The sequence below is a fragment of the Lepidothrix coronata genome, unplaced genomic scaffold, assembly GCF_001604755.1.
Source record: "Lepidothrix coronata isolate B3197 unplaced genomic scaffold, Lepidothrix_coronata-1.0 Scaffold41, whole genome shotgun sequence".
NCBI classification, from domain to species: domain Eukaryota; kingdom Metazoa; phylum Chordata; class Aves; order Passeriformes; family Pipridae; genus Lepidothrix; species Lepidothrix coronata.
In genome coordinates this window covers 4,822,052-4,842,332 of record NW_016690221.1, presented here as the reverse complement: position 1 = coordinate 4,842,332, position 20,281 = coordinate 4,822,052, and the positions used below count along the sequence as shown (strand labels likewise).

Below are 20,281 nucleotides of genomic sequence, written 5' to 3'. Positions count from 1 at the left end.
TACTTGGAGGGTAGATAAAGTGCCTACAAAAGAAGATTTAACAAACTGACTTGGGGATTTTTTGTTTGTTTATTTGATTGGAGTTTTTAATGCAGAGAGCTGGAGGACATGGAGACTTTAAATTGAAAAAATCTGCCTAACTATGTGTGGATAGTCTTAATTTAACTTGCATTACAATAATTTTCCCTTTTTTTAAAATTTTTTTCCCCTATAGCTGCAGTCAATTATTCAGAAAGTTATTACCTACATCTATGACTTCTCTCTACTTTTTTCAGTGGTAAGTAATACTCTGTTTAATAAATTTTTAAGAACTATTTTGCTCTGTTTCTGCAAGAGGATTTACCTGAGTGGAATATTTAGGTTGTTTACAAGTTCACAGAATGGGAGGACTTTTTATGAAGTAGGTAAGTGCAGAAATATTTTGGGAGCTTTCTGCTGCTTGTACTTAAATATTCATTATTCCAATTCCAATTTTCTGTACTTTTTTTTTTCAGTAGGCTGTTAGATTCTTTGAGTTTCCTTGTTACTATGGCATAAATATTTATTGGTTTAGTGTGTTGTTTGGTAACGTACCTAATTTTACTTGTTTATGTGTTTGTACTTTCAGGAGAAATTCTTGCCATTTCTGGATATGTTCCAGAAGGAAAGTGTGAGAGTGGAGGTTTGCAAGTGCATTATGGAATCTTTTATTAAGTAAGTGGAGACTATTGAAGTGAAATGCACTCTAGAGGGTCTGAGAAATTTATTGAAAGATGGCTAGGGAAGAGTCAGTATATAGGAGTCAGGCCATTTAGCTGGTGAAGGTGTTCCAGGCTATGGGAAAGAAAAGAGAAAATTGTCAGTTTTGTTAATCTTTTGGTCGACTGTTTGTTCACAAAGGAAGCTGAAATTGAAGTAATTGTACTGATGCTGACTTGATGTGGATTAACAGAATAGTTGTTCTCTGAGCTTTTTTTTTTGCCTTTGTTGGTTTATGAAATTTATTTCACATTCCAGTTGCTGTGACAGCACAGAACTGTTGCCTTGGTGTAATGGAGTATTGCCACAGTTAAAAATGAACTTAGAAAACGAAAATATCTTCCAATATTGTTAAAGGCAGACAGTCCTTTTCAAATAATTAACAGGTTCCTTGAAACATTTTTTTTAATTTTCACCTTCCCTTCAGGTATTTACATTCAGTGCTGAGCCCCCTGAGCCTTCTGTCCCTTGGCCTTTGCTCATATGAGAGATGCTGTGGCCCCTTAATCATCTTAGTGGAGCTGCACTGCACGTGTGCCTCTGTACCTAAACGTGACATTTATCCTTCCTGGCTGTCCCTAAGTAGCTGAGAAATTACATTACATCTTGGTAGATCGGGGATTGCTTTGTTTTGATGTTCTTAGATTGCCTCAATGTATCACATCTGGCTTGCTGTGTCCCTGAAGGAGTCAGATCCTGTGGCTTGTGTCCCTTAAGGAGTCAGATTCTGTGGCTTGGCACTACAGCTCTGTGTATTAAGATAATATTTCTTGACTGGCATTTGCTGGAATTTTACATCTATTAACCACGTGATCTTTGGAGTTCTGTTGGTTCACCAATGAATATAAAACTTGTGTAGTGTCAAACAGTGCTGGCGATGGGAATTATGCATGAAATCAGTGTTATTCTAGTAATTGTTTTTCATTTTGACAGAGCAGGATTTTTCATCACTTTTTCTAAAACACTTTCTAGGCATCAGCAGGAATCGACAAAGGATCCTGTTATACTCAATGCTCTTCTGCATATCTGTAAGACGATGCATGATTCTGTGAAGTAAGATTAACTTATACTAATAACTATCATTTATGCAGAGTTTGGCTGCCTGGTGTAGTTTCATGTTTCTGAGGCTGTTTGCTTCAAGGTGGATGAAGACATGAATCCCATTAGTGGTGAGGGAAGAGCTGTGCAGTGAAGTGGCAGCATGTTCCATTTGCTCTTTAATTGCTGCTGTGTTTTAAATACTGAAGCAGAATTTTAAGAGGAAAGTAGCAATGGCTTTGTAGAGTTTTCTAGTGAAGCAGAGACAGTACACAATCCAATCTTAAAAATATTTAATGAGTGAAACCAGTGTAATCTTTGAGCTACAGTGAATAATAAGCTATTTGTGAGATTCAAGTGAATATGTAGCTCCTAAAGCACAGATTGCCATACTCAATTATACCTTTTCTTTGGGCCACTATTTTCAGCTATTACAAATCTTTAAAAGAATATCTGGAAGACCTCCAGGAACTTGTGTAGGGGAAGCTAGAACCAAGGAGAAGTTCTTGAACCATCTATATCTTACCCCTAAATCCTTCTCTTCACTTTTCCCCTTGCCTTTGAGAGCTGAGGTTGTTAGAGATCCTGAGTTCCCTGTTGCACCATCACTGTTTCAATAGCCATTGTGCAAAGTGGAAGATGTTGTGGTTTGTAGGTAACTTGCAAAAATCACACCAAAATCTTTGTCTGATTGAAAATAGAGCCAGAATCACAATGCTCTCAAGAGCACAAATCTCCTCTTTTTTCCTCTGGAATTGGAAGGACACAGTTTCTTTTGGCACTCTGAGCCCAGAGCCTCTTAGTATGGCAGATGCTGCAAAGGAACTTATAGCTTTCTTGGCCTTGATAGGTCATGAATGCAAGATTTATTGCCAATAAGGAAGTAATATTTGGCATGTAATTCCAATTTATACCAGCTAGAGTGCTTTATTTTGGGTGAAAGCACCTTATTTGACTGTATGTTGCACTAAAAGCCACTTCAGCCTTTAAATAGAACAATATATTGTACCTAAACCAGCTTATTAAGAAAAGAAATAAAGCAGTTTATGACAATCCCTATTTGGTGCTGCCTCTGACGTTTTGCCAAAACAATTTGATAGTTTACTGGGATTTTTAAAATCCCTTAAACCAGCAGTTCCTTTAGCTGAGATAAGATGGTGTACATAATTGCCTTGGTTCTGTTGGTAAATCACCATAAATTCTAGTTTTTTTGAAGTAACTCCTGCATCTATTTTTGCATCCTGGTTCAGGAAACTCCCAGCCCATTGTGTGGGGCTCGCTGACCCCCATAACAGCTGTTGGAGGGTAACAGCCTTTAGACTGGTAGGGGTCTGATTCAGAATTGAACTGGAAACCTATAACTGAGCTGGAGATCTCATTACAGGCCTTCTGAGCCTTTCAGAGCCCATCAGTTGACTCTTTTGACTGGCAATGCCCTAATGAGCTAATCATGCTGAGGTTTTCTTTCCTCCTTTACTGAATTTGTATAATAAAACTATTGTTCTCTTCCCATCTGGTGTCTGAGTAGGAAATTGGTAACTGATATACCAAAGGTCAAAGCTGGAGCCAAGCATATAATAGTAAGAGGATTAAATTGTAATAGTTAATTGTTTAACTTTTTATTCATCCATTTTCAGTGAAACGGGTTTGATTTACTGGATTTTCATGTGATGTAAATTTGTTTCAAATCAGATTTTGGACTCTTGCTATAGAATAGGTGTCTGTGATAATCTTGAAAAGAAACTTCTTTTTACATATCACTTCAGTTCTTACTAAAACATCAAAAAAGCAGCAGTGTAAGAAGGTGATGTTAATTATCTTTTAAATTCCAAGGCAAGGTTAGTTAGAACAAAAAACCCTAAACAAAACAAAACAAATCCCAAACCAAACAATGAGCTAATGTTGTTCTTAAAATAAATACACTTTACATATACTATTTAAAGTTTATTTTAAAAACTTTACCCCTTAAATAGGGTGACTTTCTTCTAGGAATAGATTTACTAGTTTCTTTAGGCTTTTGGAGTCAGTTCCTACTCAAGTTCTCATGTTGCAACACAAGACTGATGCCATTTGTTTGCTGCAGTAAAGAACATTGGCTTAGCTTCCTTCTCCTCAGGCCCAAATCTGAGTTTTTGCAGATCTAAAGACACTCTTAGCAATTTTTACTTTTTTTTTTTTTTTTTTAAATTTGGAATTTAGTTTGGTGCATGGTTGACTGGGTGGTATTCATATTAAAATCAGTTTTATACATAACGTTATGTAAAATATTATGTATAATTTGAACCTTTAATAAGTAATATTCTAAAATTTACCATACAAATTTTCTCTTCCAGTGCACTAACACTTGAGGATGAGAAAAGAATGTTAGCAGCTCTGATAAATGGATTCATAAAAATGGTGAGTGACAGTTGTGTGCAACTGTGGGGTTTACCTTAGAGCTTGGATTTTCCTGAGATCCCCACGAGGAACAGATGCCTGTGTGGCTGAATCAGAGCCCGTCTGTCTGATGCAATACCAATGTTTAAAGTGCATACATTGTTTATTTCATCGTATTTTCTGCTATTTTTGTAAATCTCCTGTAAAACATAGCAAGGATTTTAAAGAAGTTAAACAGCCATTGAAATCTTGTCTGTTACAGCATCAGAGAGGTCACTGATTTATCTGAACGAAGTTCCACTACCCAGCTCTAAATGGAACCAATACTAGTTTTGAGAAACACAAAATAAATATGACTCGTATGTTATTCTTATCCCTGTTTATCTTAATTTACAAAATAAGATAATTTGTATCATTAAATTAATAGTCCCACAAGAACTCCAGGTCTTTTGCCTTGAAATTAGTTTTTAACCCTTATCCTAATAAAATCTTCTGTTGTTCTCTTGTTTTGAGATGTCAGGGTTTTTTAGGGAGACTTTGTCAGACTTTTTTTATTCTCTAACCATGTGCTCAATGCTTGGTTTTTCTTTCACATCCAGCTGACAGGCTCTATCTCTACTTGTCCTCTCTGTTGCAATTCTAGATGGTTGTTTTTTCTTCAGCTATAATAATTTGCTAATTAATATGCTTTAATATAGTTTTGCTTTATTAAGCTTTTTATACAGTATAATATTGTATAGTTTCCTTTAGGAGGATTTCTCACATTGAATAAAATTTGATGTGTCTTGATAGTCTTGGTTTAGGGGGGGGGGAAATCCCATAGCAGCAAAATGACTAGTTATGAATTTTAAACCAGCACACATTAAAATATGAAGGGAAAAGCAGTTGTAACAGTCATCCCTACAGTCAGTCTTTTTGTGGAAAAATTTGTATTTCTAGAGGAGTTTTCCTGAGACTGGGACTCAAGAATCAGCAGTTGTACAAATAGAGGAAAGGTGAAAACAGTTGTCTGTAATGTGAGAAGCAATCTTTTGTTTTCTGGTGCAGCTTCTTTGATCTTTCACTGTATGAATTGAATGTAAATTTTATTCTAATTTTGTAAAAAAAAATCTTTTGCATATGACTTGAAAAATAATAAATAATGCAACCTTTACTTCTATTAGAAAAGAATTCCAATAGAATACATAAACATAGACTGCCTGGAGACTGTTTCTCATGGAAGGCTTTTAATTGACAGCTGAGACACTCCAGCTGACAGCACTTGGATTTTTTTAAATCTAGAGAGTTGGAAGTAGGGTGTTCTCACACAAGGGTTGTTTTTTGACTTCTTTCCTGCCAGAATACAAGGTTGCAGGCTTTTGCCATACTATATAAGCAAGTATTTATTAACCAAACTCGAGGAAAACCTACTTTTCTCTCTGGTTTATCTAGTTAAGAAAAATGCTATTTTCTCTTGAAGGCCCTTTCTCAGGACCTCAGAAATTACAGGACTTTGAATACAGATCCACAGATGTATTTCTGTTTTTCTGGTTTTTTTTTGTTTTGCCTTTTAAGTATGATCAAAACGAGGTCTTTGTCCCTTTTCCATAAAGAGACGAGAGTTCTGCTGGTTTTGAGAACACTTTACAAACCTAGGACTTAAATTTTGTATTGTTGATAAATACTTGGTCTGTAAAGTAGAACATCATTTTGTATAGACAAAAAACCCACCAGTAAATCTTTCATGTTTCCCTGAAAGTTAAGTATTGCAGAAGGTTAAAAGGACAGAGATTATCCTGGTGCTATTTTGTTGTTACTGGTGGGTTTTTTCTTACCACTATATGTGGATTTTGACTTTTGAATATCTGTGGTTAATCTGCACACACAGTTTTATATATCTTAAAGTTAATGGCCTACAGTGGTAAAATTTAGGTTTTTTTTTGTCTTTTCCAGGTTTCATTTGGCCGTGACTTTGAACAACAGCTGAGTTTCTATGTTGAAGCCAGGTCAATGTTTTGCAATCTGGAGCCTGTTCTAGTCCAGCTGATTCATGTAAGCCACAGTTTATCTACATCTCCTTAATAAGTCAGGATATGTTTGCAGTTGTCCCATTCCCTGGTCAGATTATATGGCAAAATAAGTCTAAAGTATTTTTATCAAGTGTTTATAAAGGAAACTTTGATCTCATCTCTGATTTTATCACTCTAAACACTCTGAAGTTCTTGCTTGACAGGCACGCATGGTATCATTGCAACAAAGAAAACAGGCTATCCTACAGGAGACTTCATGTCTAATAAAATAAATGGCCCTTTTGTGCATTCAGAATTTGGGGTCTCTCTTCTATAATCCTCCATCTAGGAGAGATTAGACTGTGTCTGGCTGCAGACTCAGGCACAATCCTGCTATGATTGGGAAGGTTAATCCCTTTTCTGTATTGAGTCACAGGTAAGCATTAGCTGCATCTGATTCCTTTGGAACATTGTATCTTCTCTTAAATATTTTTAGTGTTTTGGCTTTTTAATCAATGTGTTAGCTAGAAATCACTATTGTTATGCTAGGAAAGAGGTGACAGCACTATAGCTGGGAAGCAAAGGATAGGCTAAAGGCTTGAATAAATCAATGAGTTTACCTTCACAAAACAAGTCATATTTGCTTTAAGGAACAGTCACTAAAATTCTCCAAGTAAAAACTAAATAGTACAGTGAGGGCACCCTGTATCAGAGTTCCTTTTGGCTCTTGCTGTTCTCTAAATGCATGCAGTAAAACATGCAGTTTGTTATTTGCCACTGGGGCTGTGCATTTTTTTTCATGGTTTTCTTTTGGCTTTTATGTGTAGTCTGTGAACCAACTAGCAATGGAAACAAGAAAGGTGATGAAAGGAAATCATTCCAGAAAGACTGCTGCATTTGTCAGGGTAGGTCTGACTAATAAACTTTGAGCCTGCTTTCTTTGCAGAGAACACTATTTGCTGCCACCTAAGTTTGTAATTTTTGAAAAACTAGTTTGTTAGTATTTTTTGACACTGTTTGTAGTCTCATTTTCTCTTGTTACCTCTTGAAAGATAATGCTGCTGTTTAAGAAATAAGACCCAAACCATCTAATAGCAGCTTTGTATTGAAAAAGAGCAGCAAGATTTGACTCCCTCTCCAAAGGGGGGCTCGTGGGAGAGCTGTTTGTGTGAATTCTAGAAAGCTCAGCTTTTCAATTTATATTTAAAATAAAATACCAGATTTCTGTGTAACTCAATCACAGAGAGAATGGGAGATGGGGTAAAAAATATATTCAGACTTCTGTCTCGTAATATCAGAGTTGATATGCTGAAATCAGTATTTGAATTTCAAATGCAGGGCTCCTTTCAGCTTTAGTGCCTCTGAGTCTGTATGGATATGGTCAGATGTGCTTTGAACTATGCACAGGCTGTGCCAAATGCTTGTGTTCATTTCTTCTAACCTGAAACACAGCAACCAGGGTGTCTCCATCTCCACGTGTTGGGAGGCTGTTTGCTTTTCCTGCTATTAATGAGAGGACTTCTGTTAACGGCACCTGTGCCGTGTCCTGGACAAGGGATGCTGGGGTGACCCTGGCCAGCTTCCCTGTGCCTGGGGGCTGCTTGCTCCATCCAGCTGTTTGGGCTGTTCCATGGGCCTGCAGCTGCAGCACTCTGGGCTGGATCTGCTTCCTCCCAAATACACACAAGGCACCCGCTTTGGCCAGTTTGCCACATGTTTGTCCCTGAGGACAGTAGTCTGCTTTTCTAGTTAGCTTTTGGTCTTGAGCTGCAGGCTGGTTACCTGAGGAGAGAGGATCCCTCTGAACTAGAGTCATAGTGTAGGTTTTGAGCTTATCTAGTAATAATAACAATAATAAAAATATTTTTATCATTACTGAAATACTTGTTAGAAATTTAAAGTTGCTGATTTGGGGTTTCACATAATATTTGCTTTTCATCAAAAGCCTTTCCCAGAACTGATCTACAGATTTTGATTCCTAATGGTGTATAAAATCAGTAAGGATTGCTATAACTCTGAGATAGGAATTTTATTCAGTTTAATTTTTTTTAATTTGATTTAGGCTTGTGTTGCCTTCTGCTTCATTACAATTCCGTCTCTGAGCAGCATCTTCACACGTCTTAATCTGTACCTACACTCTGGACAGGTTGCTCTGGCAAATCAGTGCCTTTCACAAGGTAAGGCATGAATTTGTCTGTTTAAAGGATCTCTTATTTCAGAAATATTTCTAGCTGTGAATTATAACTTGGTTGAAATGCTAAATCATATGTATATTTATGACATAATTAACATACAGCCCCGTTTCAGGCACTGTTAGAGTAAAAACTTGTCATATTAAAGCAGCTCTTCAATTCTAACACAAATCCTGTGATCTCAATAACCAAGACAGCTGACTATAGTTAAGATAGTCCTGTCTATGAGGTAGGGTATCCTAAATTACTTAGGAATTATGGAAAGCGTGGAATGTTTTTCTCCTGCATAATTATGCAAGCGCTCTAATCACAAATGATGTGCTTTACTGTATTGTGGAAAAAGAAACTAGTTCATCTGTGTAGTAGTTCACAGACTGACAAAACTCTGCAAGGAGCTGGAAAAGAATTAGAAGTTAGGTCAGGAACAGCAGAAACTTGGTATTGAAGCAGATGTGTGATAAATGCTTAGCCAAGAAAATGTGCAACTACAGTAGAGTGAAACAATGGAGTGATACCAGATCATGTGAAGGTTGAAAAATATATTTTCTTTTTTTTTCGATCTAAATTAGTGATTGAACCAGGCTCTGAGCACAGTTTTCAGCCATTCTGTTAGCTCAATGCTAAGTAATTGGAAATTCTGACAAAATGTGATTTGGGGAAAACAATTGGAACTATTCTGGCACCAGAATGAGCATTAAGTCTGTATTGCCATTTAATATGATCTCGTTCCCCTTCATGTCACAAAGGGAAGACAGTTACCTATTCCAAAAGTCTTCTCATACTTTTAACTGTTTGCAGTATTTTTCTTTTCCTTTTTAAAATGATGTCATTCTACTTTGTTTTGCAATTTTTAATCCTGACTTTAAATGTCTGCTCTCTGATGGTAAACGCTTTTTCTTTATATGTTTTCAGTGGAGCTGTGAGAGTAATAAATTGGATTGCTTTGCAACATCTTTTGTTGTGGCTGCTATTAATTCTCTGTGCTTCTTCACGAGAGCTTGTTTTCCAAGCTCTGCATTTACCAGCAAGTTCCAGCTGCACAAACAAGCTGACTTAGGATGCTGATTAAGACTTTTTAGTGCAGGGTGACTGTTGTATTTCTTTGTTTTGAATCTGATGTTGCCCATATAGCAAAGCAGAGGGATTTAGACTAAAGCTGGCTGTTGTGTCCAAGTATGTTGTGCAAATAAAAGATCTGCAAAGTCTGTTGTTGTGCAATTAGTATTGTGCAGTTTCTTTGTAGATAACAGAGCTTACAAAGATTGGACTCACTTTTTATTCCTCTGGCATTTTGTTTAATTGACCAGTTTACCTTATCCTGTGTATCAATTTCTGTTCTTGTTGCTGTGTTGCAGTGCCTCTCTTGTTGGAAGCAAATACAAAGCAGTTTTTCTGTAGTATTTGATCTTCCAGGATTATGCCCTGCCCATGTTGGGGCCCACTCTGTTATTTAATAATCTTTGAATTTCTAAACTGCTTTTTCACTACTTTTGTCATCCAAGTCTACTCTGAGTGAGACTCCTGGGCCCCAACAATTGTCCAGATTTTTCAATGTGAGAGTTTTATGAATGTGCACAGCTGTTTGACATGGGAACACAATGGACTCACTAAACAATTACAGGATCCGCATCCTGAAATCTTTTATGGTCACAGGTATATGCAAAGTATTATGAGCTCAGTCTCTAAACTGCAGGTTTATTAACCACACTTTCCTGAATTTTAGACCCACAAGCTAGAGAAAGGAGCATTTGGTTCATCTCCAGTTTTATTAAAATGAAGCATGTGCAAAACTCTGCTGTTCAGTAACTCACTTCATTTACCAAGGTTTTATTGTTACACACTTTTTTCGCTTCCTTAGAAAAGCTATTTTGAGTATAATTTGTATTCAGAGACATGTCACTTGCATGAGTAATTTAGCATGTGTTAACCAGTTAGGCACTGTCTTGGGACATTTTTTGTGAAATGCCTTTCCATATGCTGATGCACTGAAGTCAGATAATGTGTCCTTGAAGGTTACTCCTAACACAGTTTAATCTGTATCCTAACTGAATGAGTAAGAAGAGGTAAGAAGTACTGATTAATTCATAACAGCAAATTTCAATCCAGTCAGTTTACTGAGTTAACTGATGCCAGTTAGACACCAATCTACTAAAACCAATGCAGCATGAAGTGAAGATTTAAGAGTGTGCAATTAATGCTACCATTAGGCCAGGAAGTGAAATTGTGCTTTGTCTGTAACCCTTATTTCATGCTGATTTGGATTAGCTTAATTGGTTTAAAATTGTGCAGAGAAATAAAACTGAAAGGTAATGTACCTGATGTGATAGCTCAGTCAGCAGTGGAGTGTGCATGGGGGTGTGTGTGTGCAGTTTGTCTTTAAAGATTCCAGCTGTTTTTAACAAATTAAATTCTTGGGTTTTTCTTAATTTTAAGTTCCTATGGAGGAGTCTAGCTACTTCAGTGAGTAGAGTTTTCACTTAAACACATAACAAAATTGAGTTCCACAACTTCTATTGGCAAAAGGGAGATTTCTCTAAATTGGCAATGTATCTGACTTGAAAAAGGAGCAGAATTACATGTTGGGGTAGATAAGGGGAATTAAAAAAATTGCTTCTTTTATAAAGAGGATGTGCAAGTCATAACAATAAATAAAGTTTATGAGTCTGAGGATTGCACTGATAAACTACCAACAACTGGAGAGCCACAGCTAATCTGCTTATAACTGGAGGAGTTTGGTTTTACCTCATTCCCAGTCTCAAGGGGCAGCAGTAGTAGGCTGTCAGTCCTAGTGTCTTGCTATTCCTATTTCCTCTATCAAATCTGAGCCTTTCCTGCTGGGATTTGCCACACAAATCAAGTGTTTGAACTCACCCAAATACTTCAGTATTAGAAAGTTGTAACTGTAATCTTTCTTGGAATAGATTTTCTTTAATACAGTGAAATTGGGTCAGAAATGTGAATTTATAGGCTCATGAAATTCCAATCTTAATACACTCATGGATGTCTGTCTGGGCATGCTGTTCAGTATGTATTGAACATGGCTATTGTCTCTTTTGTCTCCAGCTCCCAAGAGCTGCTTTAAATAAAATGAATCTGTAATTATGTTTAAAATGTTTTAGGTGTTTTTGTCCTGGATGCATAGTTTGTACCCCTGGAGAACCTATTAAGAGCTCACCTTTGAAAAAGAGATTTTACAGAGATGGGCTTTTCATTTTTTTAGCTGAGCCACTAAACACTGCATGCTGAGAGGAATAAATTCTCATCAGTCATGCTTCCTGCCATGGGGAGTGCTGAGACTAAATTGAGATTAAAAGCATGCTCCGTTGTGTCACTCCTCTGGATTTCTGAGATATAGGTATTATTTTAATTGCACATATTTCCTCCCTGTGGAAATGCTACTTTTGTCTGTCAGAGAACAGCCAGCATGAGTTTTTAATTGTTGGTCACAGCATTCAGCAGGTGGGTGGAGATGACGTAACTTTCTGGTACTGTGTGTTAAGCAGCAGTTTTGTTTTAAAGGCTGTGAAATCCTTGCCTCACTTCAGAAGTAACATGCTGAGTGAATAGGGTAATTCAACTGATTCTATGTGACTAATTTCAGTGGGATACTGTCAAACATAAAATTATGAAAATGGAGTCTGTCCCTCAGACCAACTGATGCAGACCTTTTTGTTTGCCAAATGCGGATTTTAATTCTGAAGCATACGGTGCTTAATGTACTTCTAGGTATTTGTTCTGTTCTCCAATTGTAGCTGAAATACAGTTTCACCTAGCAGATTGCAAAAGTAATTTCTTTTCTACTGCAGAATATGTTACTTTTCCATGAATGTTCTCTAAATATGACAGGCTTCAGCCAAACTCTGGAGAAAGTATGGTATGGAAAATCTAATAAGTAATTTTAAATCATAGTCTATTAATGTTTGAGAGTATTTTCTCAGTAGCAGTAGATAACAATTTTTAGTGTTTTTTCCTAATCTCCTAAAATCTTCATAGATCTGAAGAATATAAATAGAGAGAATTTGAGGGAAAGAATTTAGAGAAATAAGAATTTGAAGAGATTTTCCTGATTACAGATTTTGGTACTTCTTAGCTATTGCTTCTCTGGTGAGATCGGTGTATGTTGTCTGTTATGTTTTTAAATGCTGTTTTCCTTGAAGGTAGCAAAGGAGCTTTGAGGAAAAGTGGTGAGATACTGTTTTCCTTACTAGCAATTACTAGTAATGCTAAATGTTGCTTTATTTGAACAGAATTATGAATTGTACTGTTACCTGGGATTTCCATAGCTGGAAACTTCTCTCATTCCCTGAGCTTTGTGTTGTTCCTCTCTTTATCCCAGCCAATAGCTTTTCCATATGATGTGAGAGAGATGACATCTCTGTCTCTAGAAGCTTTTCAGACTAGTATTTTATATCAGATTGTCAGTTCTTCAAGTCTGTCTAGCCCATGACCTGTTTTTGAAAGTGTCTAGTAGCATCTACTAAGGGAACCTACAGGAAACACTAATGTATAATGATGCTTCTTGGCTTTCAGCTGCAGGTGATCTAAATAAATCCTTCAACAAAGCTTGTGTATGGACCATAGTACTTAATAAAATAAATGGACCAATCCTTAGGCATTTAATTTTTTAATAAATCTTTACTTTTTGGCCTTTGTAACTTCATGTGACAGTGAGTTCCACAGTTACCTGTTAGCTGAATGTCTTAGAGCTTGCAGCTGATCTGCAAGTGATACTGAGCAAAATCCAGTCATTCTGAATTCATTTTCTTGCTGTCTATGAGATGATGGAGTTGGTAAGTTCTGAAGAATTTGTTGTCAGTATAGTCTTTTCTAATAAGGAAACAGTTCCCTGCCTTAGCACCTTTTTAATCTTTTTGTCCCTTTGGAAATGGGAAGATCAGGACTGTATTCCAGGTATAAATGCACAACAGCTATATAAATGATACAATGACACCTCAGTTTTCCATTACTCTCCTAATGATTCTTATAATTGCCTTGCCTTTTCGACAGCTGTTGAGGATGTCGTTTTCAGGAAACCGTCTATAATGACTCCAAAATCTTTCAGGAGTGTAAATAGCCTATTTAGAGCTTATCTTTCTGCGCTTATAGCAAGGGCTGTTTCTTTCCCCACATGCCTTACTAATATTAGAGTTCATCTGCTGCTTTATTGCTCAGAATCATGAGATCCATCTGTGATGCTTTGCACTGGCGTTCCAGACTAGTCTGCAAACATTGTCACCTCCCAGCTCATCATAAGGACATGTCTCTGCAAAACCTTAAGGAATGCAGTAGTCCTTTTGCTCCACTGTGAAAACTTTTTATTCCCGCTCCTTTCCCTGCCCACCCCATCTTTTATTGTTATGTATCCTCGTGAGGACTTTCCTCCTTATCTTCTGTCAGCTTAGTTGCTTAAAGAGCCTTTTCTATAAGGAACACTTAAATATTTTTTTAAATCCAGGTATTTGTATTGACTGAGTTACTTTTAAACATAAACTTGGTGGTTCTTTGGAAAACTTGAGAAACTTCTGAGGAATGATTTCTCTCTGCAAATACCATATTGACTCTTCAGCCTTGTATCGTGTTTTTCCATATGGCTGTTCATTTGATTTTTTTTTTTTCACCTCATAATAACGAGGAGAAACCCAGTATTTACCTATAGCATTTCTTATTTCAAAATTTCCAGTATTTCTAGTGTCTTTAGAGACTGCTGCTGATGTGTTACCTCATAGTCTTCAGGGATTACGTGGAATGCAGAGAGGCAGGCTGAAATTTGTGGTGTTTTTTGGGGAGGTAATGATGGTGTGTGTTGCATTTACTGACTACAACTTAAGAATAAAATATCTTGTGTCCAGTGTCCTGGCTCATCCTGTGTCATCTCCCTGTACACATCTTCCCTTCCACTTACGCCTCTGTGTGCTGTTGGAAGTACTAAGGCCTTGCTAACAACCTCTGCTCGAGCTATGCCTAAAACTGGCTCTAGCAGGCTTCATCCACATAACTAGCTGTTTATCTGCAGCTAATTCATAGTAGGAATTAACATAGTACATTCCAGTTCACCAAGCAGCAGGGCATTCATTTTCTGATATCAACTTTGTTACTTCAAATAATTCTTTGTAGTTTCTGGACTGGAAGTGATGTGCAGATAATTTTAAGATGGAGAATAATGTTCAGTAGTTCAAGGGAAATCCACATTTCAACAATGTGGCAGAACTCTCACAGTGACCTCATTAATGTGAGGAGAAGGTGTTTCATATGTTTGCAACACTTTGTCAAAACAGTAATGGATTAATTTCTTTAACAGAAAAACTAAGGCAACAAAACCCCCACAATTTCTTCCCATTAATTTTTCTGTGCTGGAGTACAAGGCTTCATTGAATTACCAGCATCTGTCAGATGTGGAAGCAAAATCTTCAGAGTATTAAATTAGGTTTGACAGTGTTGTGAGACATGACAGTGGTGTGGAATGCAGAAGGCTGTGTATGGTCCCTGGTTTTGTCCTTTGGGTGGACTTAGCCTGGTGTAATTGTACCCGGGTCTAAAAATAGTTTGGGTAGGTATGTCAAGCTCGCTCCCTTTTGCTCTTTGAAGGTGGACTTAAGGAGCTTAATTGTTTTCCCATCTCTAATGGCTTTGTTCCTTCTTGATTTTTTGCCTGCCTGAAATCTTAAATTTGTCCAGTTTAATTGGCTATCACAGATGCAGCAAATACAATGCAAGCTGAATTTTTATATCTAAAGAGATTGATATATAGGAATATATGGAGGTAAATAAAGTTGTTTGTAGGTATAATTAAATGTGTGTGTACATGTGCCCTCATGAATATTGTCAACAGCAAAACATCCACCACCAATATCACTTACTTTTCCTTGTGTAGTAGAGTATTTCTGGAAGTGCTGACTTGGTTATCCAAGACTGTTAGTTTTTGTAGCCTGAAGGTCAGCATCTATGCTTGGGGGAAAGATTTATAGGATTATGGTCAACCAAAATGAGGGAGCTGCTGTGAAAGGATAAATGTAGCGAAGCATGAAGTATGTTATGTTCGGAGCACTGCACAAGATATTAACAGCAGTCTGGGAAGGCTTCATCATGATGATTTGCTGTAGTGCACAGGCTGCTCTCCCCTTATCCAGTTTAACAGGGGGTCACTTTAGAAGCAGTGTTGTACTTTAGGCAGATAAGGAAACAGCATCTTTTGTCAGAAGAAGCCTTTTTTACCTTTTTTTTTTTTTTAATCAAGAACATAACATCATTGTGGTTTTTGATGCTTTTTAAGTGGTTCCTTATACCTTTTGGAAGCCAGGAAAAGCGGTGTAGGGTTTTGTTTTAAAACATCTCTACAGTAATAGCTTTAAAAATTGACTTTTAAAGATACAGAGAAAGCACCATTGCATAACCTTGTAATTGAGGTAGTTCAGAATTAAACACTGATGCTCATTTCATACTTCTTAAGAAAATAGCAGGTCTGGACACCCTGTTTAGTGAACAACTTCTTCAAACTCAGAGCATGTGATGCATACTGACACCTCCCTGCAAGTGAATAGGGTGGTAGTGTTTGGAGGACAAGTAGCTTTCTGCAGTCTGTAATAAAAACCTTCACATGAATATGCATTTATTTTTGCTTTTTATGAAGCACATATATCTTGGATAAATGTGCTTTTAGTGTTCCAGCATAAAGCCATTTTGTGGTTAGCACAGATTGGCAGGACTTGTAGCAAAATGAACATATTTTCCTTGCCAGGACTAGCGGATGTACCAAAGTAAAATACAACTGTTTTGTGCTTTATTGCTTTTTTGACTTGCCTTGTTGCACTGGGGGGAAAGCAGGAGGAAAAAGGCAAGAAACGAGGATTAAAAGTGTGGGGGCAAGAGCCCCCCAGTCTTTCCTTTGTGCTGGGACAGTGACAGTATGTGGGGTTTGCAGGGTGACTCTGTGGCAGTGGCCAGGGACAGCAGCCACGTGAAGACAGCCCGGGGGCAGCTGCTCTGTGACTGCCATGGGGAGGGAAGAAAAAGCTGGAAGCGCAGCGGGAAGCGCAGCAGAACTTGTGGCAGCCCAGGCAGGGCCTGGTGAGCCCTCTGTGGGGCGGGCAGGTCTCTCCTCATTCCAGCAGCACTCACCTGCAGAGGAGCCGGGCATGCTGCTCTTCCCAGCCCCTTAATGAGGGAGCTCCTGGCTCTGGAGCTGCCCAGCCAGATGAGAAGGCACTTCTCATTCACAGCAACGGCAGGAGGGCCAGAAAAGTAAATTGAATCAAATTTCAGTTTTTCGAAGTGAAGATAAGAGGGTTTGGGTTTGCATTAGGGCAGAAGTTTAGAGGAGAATGTGTAGGACTGTGATTGCTGGGAGAGCAGTAAATTAGGGTGAGGTATTAGCAGCTCTTTCACTGTGCAGACTGATTGCTGCTCAGGTCATTCTTGTCCTGCCTTCTGAAGTTATTTCATAACAGGAGTGTTCTCTGCACAGACATGGGTACTTTGGTATGCAGACTGTTCTCTGAGGCACATTTTTCGTTTGTCTGGTCACATGTTTTTATTGTATGGTGATGTGGGACATGCACTTTTATTTTTTTCCTGCCGAGACAACTGTGGAAGTGACAGCGATTCATTTACTTGTGCTAGAATGAACATCTGCTGCTACTTTCCTTCCTCTAATAAAGCTCAGAGAAAGATTACTTACCTTCTTTTGGGTTGGCCGTCTAAACTTGTATGTTGTTTGAAATAAATAAAAAAACATTCTTTCACCTCAAAATAAATGTGCAGAATAAAAGGAGGTACGATGTGTGACAGAAGGGGTCTGTGTTCTAAGCACTGAAAAGTTCAGAAAGGCTTGAGCCCTCATGTGCTGAAAAGAAATAAGAGTCAGAAGAACTACAGTTTTTCCAAAGCACATGTTTCCCTGGTATTCCTCATAAGCTTAAATTAGATATCAGTTGGTACTATATTTAGCAAATTTTCTTGGAGTCTCAAATGAATTTTTCCAGAGCAAGCTGCACTCCTGGAAATGTCCATGCCTGCCTGTCAGTGGTATCTCCATCCCAGCCATGTAACACCTCTTTGCTTTCAGCAAGAACTCCCTTTTCTCCTTGAAAAATCTGATTTCATGGCCTTGGTACCTGTTCCTGTAAAATAAAGATATGGCATTAATTCAGAAGGATGCTTTGAAGTATATGGCTAAACAACTCAAGTGAGATGTGGATACTTGGATATTCTCAAATGTAGCCAAGAAAGTGCAAAACAATGTTGCTGTCAGAAATTTTTTGTGAACTCAGCATATATAGGGGGTCATCTAGTGTAAGAGGGAAAATATTGTTGCTTTTAATTTGTGAATATTAATAACCCAAGGAATAGATGTTCTAGTGTTTGGAATTTTTATTTTTTTAAGATTAGAGACATACTAAAGAGTTATGAAAAACTTCTTACTAGCTATTTTGCCAAGGCCACAGTGGTGGATGGTTTCTCTGATTCCAGTATTGTAATTCTTGGAAAGAAGTCTTTTATCTAGGTAACTAGCAATACCTCAGGTTCTGGTACTATATTAATATTTTACTTTTAAGTATTACAAATAATTAGAGAAATGAAGTTGTCAGTACTTCCTTATAACTTTAACAACCTTTTGTGAATGAATTGGTAAAGAAGATAGCACAAACCTTTTTTTCCCCCCTTTGGATTCCCCATCCTCCTGGCATAAGCACTTCTTTAGATAAGTCAATTTTGATCATGTGCTAATTTCTTTATTATATATTATTAGTATATATTATTATATTAATATTATTTGTTATTATATATGCATTATATATGTATTATATGTGAAATGATGGTGTCTCCTTATTTCACAAAAGGGAAGAGTTTTAATTTCAAAAGTCTTGATTGAGGTGGGAATTTCTTTTGAAGAAACAGCATGACTTGAATTACCACAGATTTTGACTGCTGAGTCTTGAGTTTACAGGTTCATTTTCTGTAATCTGTTGGAATCAAACTCAGAGCAATCATTGGGCCACAGGCACGACTGCCATCGTGGCTGAAGTGATAATACAGCAACTCTGGTTTTGTTTCGTAGCTGATGCTTTTTTCAAAGCTGCAGTGAGCCTTGTTCCTGAAGTGCCAAAAATGATCAGTGTAGATGGAAAGATGCGACCTTCTGATGCCTTCCTCCTGGAATTCCTTTGTAATTTTTTTTCCACGTTATTAGTTGTTCCGGTAAGTTGTGTGTGCATGAACAGCACATGGGCTGGTAGACTATTTTGACTTTCCTGTTGAAAAATTTAGAGTAGACTGGGCTTTTGGAGTGGCAGATACAGTGATTAGTTTTCTATGAGCAAGGTGAACTGATTTGGTCATTGGCTGCAAAATCACTCACCCCAATGGAAAATGGGGAGGCAGAACCTGTGAAGGAGGAGGTGCCTCAGTAGCACCTTGCACTTAACTAGATTGGGGTAGAATGAAATCCACTGCCATTTAATTGTGTAAACATCAATTACTGTTTTATTACCTAAGCACTCAAACAAATCTAATACCTTAGCAGGGGAAAAATACAGAGCTCTAGTTTCTATTAGTTTCAGTCACTTTGTTATAGGCTGCCTAATCATTTGAGTGAAAACAATATTTAGAAGATGTGTTTTGGCATAACCTTCTTCTGATGATGAATATTTCACAAAGTACTACCATTCTACACCCTTCCAATTTTTAACTAATTGTCAAATTGAGAGAGAGAGGGAGAGATAATTTTCCTTCCAATATTTTCAGCTGTAGGTAAAAGATGAGGGAAAATTGTAAATTAATCTGGAAGACTAGAAAAAGAAAAGTTTGAGGTATATTCATTTGTTCTTGGAAAAAGTAGGTTGTTCCTCCTCACTGAAACATTCCTAATAGTTTTCTCCTTCCTTTTTAATTTGACCCTGTTTGGTGAAGCAGCACAGTGTGGTGCTGTCCAAATCCTCCTCATCAGAGCAGTGCATTCTCCTTATTCCAGCGGACCCCTCAGATTCAGTAATGAAGAATAACTTGCAATGAGATGCCAGGATTCAGAAATTAGCTTCTGTAATTTTTTCTTCTATTTACTTTACAGAAGATCAGAAGGAAATGTCCTCAGTGGACTGTAATTTGTCCTGTGTGTGTTGGTATCACTGCACCACCTGCCAGCTGGAAATGAGCTTGGTGCAGCGTTAAAGCTGCTTGCAAAAACTCCCAGCTTATGTAAAGCAGACATCTTTCTACTTCTTTCATGTTAAAAGATTGTTGATTGTCTGTAACTCTGATTTCCCAGTGTAGGTGTTCTTCTGAGACTCATAATTATATGTTATATACTACAGCTTACTGACATGATTTTATTAAAAAAATCTACCCAGTGTTTAATTTTAGAGGCTTAGCTGTTAAGAAGCTGACAATTAATTTTATACTACTTCCCTGTGACTAGAAAACAAAGCATTTCAAAACTTTGTGGAGGCTGCCTAGTTCAAGTTCTGATTATGGGTCAAATGGACATTTTAGATGGAAACTGGAACAAATTTTTAAAAGGATTCGGAGGAAGCATACTTGAGAAAAGTAGTTGGCAGCTTTAATTATTTTGTAGTTTTGCTTTTATAGAGCTTATATTGTGACTCTAAACCACTGAATGACTGCAGATAATCCTGTTTTTGGGGGGTTGTTGTGGTGTTGGTTTTGACCCATCTTTTTTCTTTTCTGTAGGACCATCCAGAGCAAGGAGTGTTGTTTCTTGTGCGAGGATTACTAAATGTGATCCAGGATTATACTTGGGAGGATAACAGCGATGACAAAGTCAGGATTTATACTAATGTTTTGCATCTGCTGTCTGCAATGACTCAAGAAGCATATATCTACCATGTAGATAAAGGTAACTCCTGAGGGGGGCTCTGGGTCCTGGCGTTCCCACCATGCAATTTGTAGTATTGTGTGACCACTGTACCTCGTCAATGAAGATCAATGGTAGTCAGA

The 20,281-nt window shown here is 37.5% G+C and overlaps 1 protein-coding gene across 3 annotated transcripts in view; it reads left to right on the top strand.

Moving 5' to 3' along the window:
• CUNH16orf62 (chromosome unknown C16orf62 homolog) overlaps positions 1 to 20,281 on the top strand; it is a 50,355-nt gene that overhangs the window by 21,643 nt on the left and 8,431 nt on the right. For 2 of the 3 annotated variants that reach the window (XM_017813377.1, XM_017813380.1), the window contains exons 20-28: positions 215 to 277; positions 608 to 693; positions 1,711 to 1,791; positions 4,110 to 4,173; positions 6,085 to 6,183; positions 6,968 to 7,045; positions 8,203 to 8,317; positions 18,387 to 18,526; positions 20,015 to 20,180. In XM_017813377.1, the coding sequence (XP_017668866.1) occupies positions 215 to 277; positions 608 to 693; positions 1,711 to 1,791; positions 4,110 to 4,173; positions 6,085 to 6,183; positions 6,968 to 7,045; positions 8,203 to 8,317; positions 18,387 to 18,526; positions 20,015 to 20,180 (892 nt within the window). The remainder of the gene's footprint in view (positions 1 to 214; positions 278 to 607; positions 694 to 1,710; positions 1,792 to 4,109; positions 4,174 to 6,084; positions 6,184 to 6,967; positions 7,046 to 8,202; positions 8,318 to 18,386; positions 18,527 to 20,014; positions 20,181 to 20,281) is intronic. The other variant, XM_017813379.1, reaches the window with a different exon arrangement.